The 3,522-nt window shown below is 39.4% G+C and overlaps 1 protein-coding gene and 1 long non-coding RNA gene across 4 annotated transcripts in view; one reads left to right on the plus strand and one right to left on the minus strand.

Annotated features, from left to right (window-relative positions):
• The window catches only part of LOC102676562 (poly(A)-specific ribonuclease PARN-like), a 16,986-nt gene that overhangs the window by 8,669 nt on the left and 4,795 nt on the right, over positions 1-3,522 (minus strand). Inside the window, exon 11 of one of the 3 annotated variants that reach the window (XM_031511396.1) lies at positions 2,864-3,462. The exons of the other annotated variants lie outside the window; for them this stretch is intronic. Coding sequence (XP_031367256.1) covers positions 3,444-3,462 — 19 coding nt within the window. The 3' untranslated portion in view covers positions 2,864-3,443. Of the gene's footprint in view, positions 1-2,863; positions 3,463-3,522 lie in introns of those variants that run through there. 3 annotated transcript variants of the gene reach the window in all.
• LOC116185876 lies at positions 1,214-3,504 on the plus strand. The gene is made up of 2 exons (XR_004150775.1): positions 1,214-1,773; positions 2,867-3,504. It is a non-coding gene; the product is annotated as an uncharacterized LOC116185876 (long non-coding RNA).

Below are 3,522 nucleotides of genomic sequence, written 5' to 3' on the forward strand. Positions count from 1 at the left end.
TTACATCTTTTTAAACAGCACACCGAACACTATCACCCATCGCACACAAAAATATACTTCACACATAGGCGATTCTCCTCACGATTTTATCGATTGTGCATCGATGATGCACGATATACTCCACAATGATCAAAACTGGTCGCGTCCGGGGAAATGTTAAACGAGGATAAACGAGGCAGGTATATAAAGCTGATAATAAGAAGGAAGGGAGTGGTGAAAATTATCGAAGCGTCGAAGGGATGGTGGTTGGAAGCGGACCGTCCTTAAGGGCATGGCACGCGAGCCATCATGGTCGATAAATTACCAGGTCTCGCCGCGGTGTTTCCGCGTGACACGAAAGCCTCTTTGCCGAGGGAAAGAAGGTTGTTGGCGGAGCGAAGGAGGAAACGCGGAGGAAAGGAGGAAAGGAGGAAAGGACGCGGCACCGGATAAAAGTTGCCATGCGACACAGAAGCAGTCCGCGATGGTGTTGGCGCGCGTTTGCCGAGTGATGCATTGGTACCGGCAAGTGATATATGCTTATGGGGCATGCCGGAGTATCCGGACATCACGCGCACACGCATGCGCGAGACCGTGTAAGAGATACACGTGTGCCCGGCTATAGCGTGTTCATTATGCACTCCGGCAAATCATAAAACAGACGAGGGGGAAAAAGAGATTCGAGACGAATTTTCACATCTGGAATATAAGTGTTCTTCAAAACGGAACGTGAAGATGAGAATGAAAATTTTATATGGTTTAAGTTAAGTTGGCTCAACGACAAGTTATTTGAATAATTTATTCAAAACGGTTATTTGCAGCGAACAACGACGAGGTTAGGAGTCAACTGTACGGTAGATTTTTTATAAGGCTTGTATAAGGTTAATACGTTGCAATGAATTCTATGAAAAATCTAGGGAAAATATGGAAAATACGACAATTTTTATAATAATATGAATAATATAGAGTAATATGTTTGATTATTGTCAACTTTTTTCTCTTTGATATACGTCAAATGGGATAATTTTAAAAATAAAAACAACAGGTATGTATACTATTGATTGAAAAAAAAAAGCGTTATAGAAATTGCTTTATACGGAAACAATAGTGACAATATTTTTGGCATTATAGAAATGTTATGTGAAAGTGTATAGATATCAATAAATGTTATTCGAACATTTTAAATAATTATTCGAAATTCTAATTAATTTTTCAATCCATTAATGACCAACTTTGATCGAAATAAAGATTTATCGCGATAAAGAACTGTTGTGAAGCGAGATCTGGCCGAGTAAGATAATATATCGTTTTAATGATCATTTTTTAAATTCCAGCAATGTCCAAGCCTGGTCTGAACACGACGAAGGAATGGTGGAGAACCCACACGCGTGAGTGGATTTTTCCAATCGATATGATTTAAATGGCGTTTTAAGAAAGCTGAAGACCACGGGGGAAAAACGGACGAGCCGGTGTTCGACTCAAATTGTAATTTATACGGCTATTACCGTGCCGCACGTTCGCCATTATAAATTGTCGCGCTGTATCTGCCGGCGTTCTTATTTATAGTTCCGTAAATAAATACCCGAGATAATGCGCCGCGGCCGGCCAGTGTATTTGCGATTCTAATAAGTGTGCATTTAACGCGATGTATTCGGGTAAACCGCGAATGACGCATTGCGAGGGTAATTAAGCAATTACGGGAATACAATGTTGTTGTCGCTCAGGAAGAATGAATGTTCGCGTACCCTCCTGGAATTGTAATAACTCGTAGAGATCTTTCTTTTCTTTTAGAATGTAAGTCTGTAAATATTTTATCAAATATACATCATTAATCAATAAGTGTTTTTTTAAATTTAAAAAAAGAAAATTTTACAAATTTGCCATCCGACATGTAACATGTTTGTTCGTCGAATTGTACACGTCAAGATGTATGTGTATGTATATCTGGTCATTTCGTAGAGCGCGTATTAACACTGGCAATTCAACAGTGTAGTAATTAAACGGCAAAATGAATAGAGAGAGTGAAACGAGTGCGGAATACTCAGCAACAGAGTGATTTCATTGCGAGAGTGCGTGTCCTTTTTTTTTTCTTTTTTCAGTAAAAAGGAGTGTATCCTCTCATTCCAATTTGAAAATCCACCCGTGGTGGTTGTCCACATGTCTGTTCTAACTGATTCATACGCGCGCATTTGCATTACGGACGCGTCCCCGTCGAGCGACACGACACGTTATTCGAAACGTGTTGCATTATTCTAATCAAGATCCCTAATACCGACGCTAGTTTTTGCTTTTATTCGCACGTGGGCAATGCGGCTCGTTTGTACTCGTAATGAGCCCGATTGGGTGTTATACGTCGCCATGGTTGATTCTACGAACGGTTTCGAACGAATCTTTTCATTCGAACAAATCTCTTCTCTTCCTCGATCACAATTATTATCTCGTTATTATCTCATCGAATTATTATCACATCGAGTTTTATTATTGTAAAAGTTAATACACTTATCTTCAATCGGTATATCCGTTTAAAGATACAATTGTTATAATTGATCAATTAATTAATAACTGATTGTTACACTATTTTAAAAATATATTTCACGATAAAATCATATGTACAAAATATATGCTCTAGTTAAAAATTGTCAAAATTGACTCATAGATTTTCTAAATCGAAACAATTGGCAACTTGGAACAAGTTGGATAATTTACAACACACCTATCAAACGCGTATGATTAAGAAGATCGAATTCACTACTTGTTAAAGTGCTTCTGTCTAACATTATACGAAACAACATCAATTCCCTCTTTCGAACTGTTCCTGAACATCGTAGATCCATTAATCACCACTTAGAAATCATTTTTCAATACGCATCGATCAATTTATTGATAGCAGCAAGATCGATACGCGATCGCCGCCTCCGATAAGTCTCGTCGACAAGGGCGAGGAACTCTGATTTACTGGCGACCCTATAGCATGGTGATCGAGGAGGAACGAAGGTGGCAAAGGAATGGACGAAGAGAGAAGAAGCGTCGAACGTGGCAAGAGCAACGGGAAAAATAGGAAAGCGCAGAAGGCGGCGGCAGCAGCTGAAGAAGGAGGAAGTCAAGACACGCGTGTAACAAGCGTCGTTGGCATTAATTTAGAATGAGCTCTACGACCCTATGCAAATCTCTCGTGTACAGGAAATCCTAAGAAGCCGACCAGACTACGAAACGTCGCCTCTCTCTCTGTGCTCATCCACGCCGTTTTCTTTCAGCCACGGCATGTTTGAAATTACCATCAACCAGCGTACGACTTATTCCTCGGTCTCCGATAACACGTTACTCTTCCTTCTTTTAAGTTATGACACCTGAACTCTTGCCAACGTTTAATATCCCGCATCTTGCGATATCAACACTTCCGTCTTTAGCTTATAACTTATGGCTATGATGAATCGAATTATTCGCCGCTACTTCTATAAGCGTGTTCAGTAATCAACGATTTTGCTGTAAACATTGTCGATAAAGATAAATTAATTGAACAAAAAAAAAAAAAAAAAAAAAAAA

This window comes from Apis dorsata, unplaced genomic scaffold, assembly GCF_000469605.1.
Source record: "Apis dorsata unplaced genomic scaffold, Apis dorsata 1.3 scaffold_312, whole genome shotgun sequence".
Lineage (NCBI taxonomy): Eukaryota > Metazoa > Arthropoda > Insecta > Hymenoptera > Apidae > Apis > Apis dorsata.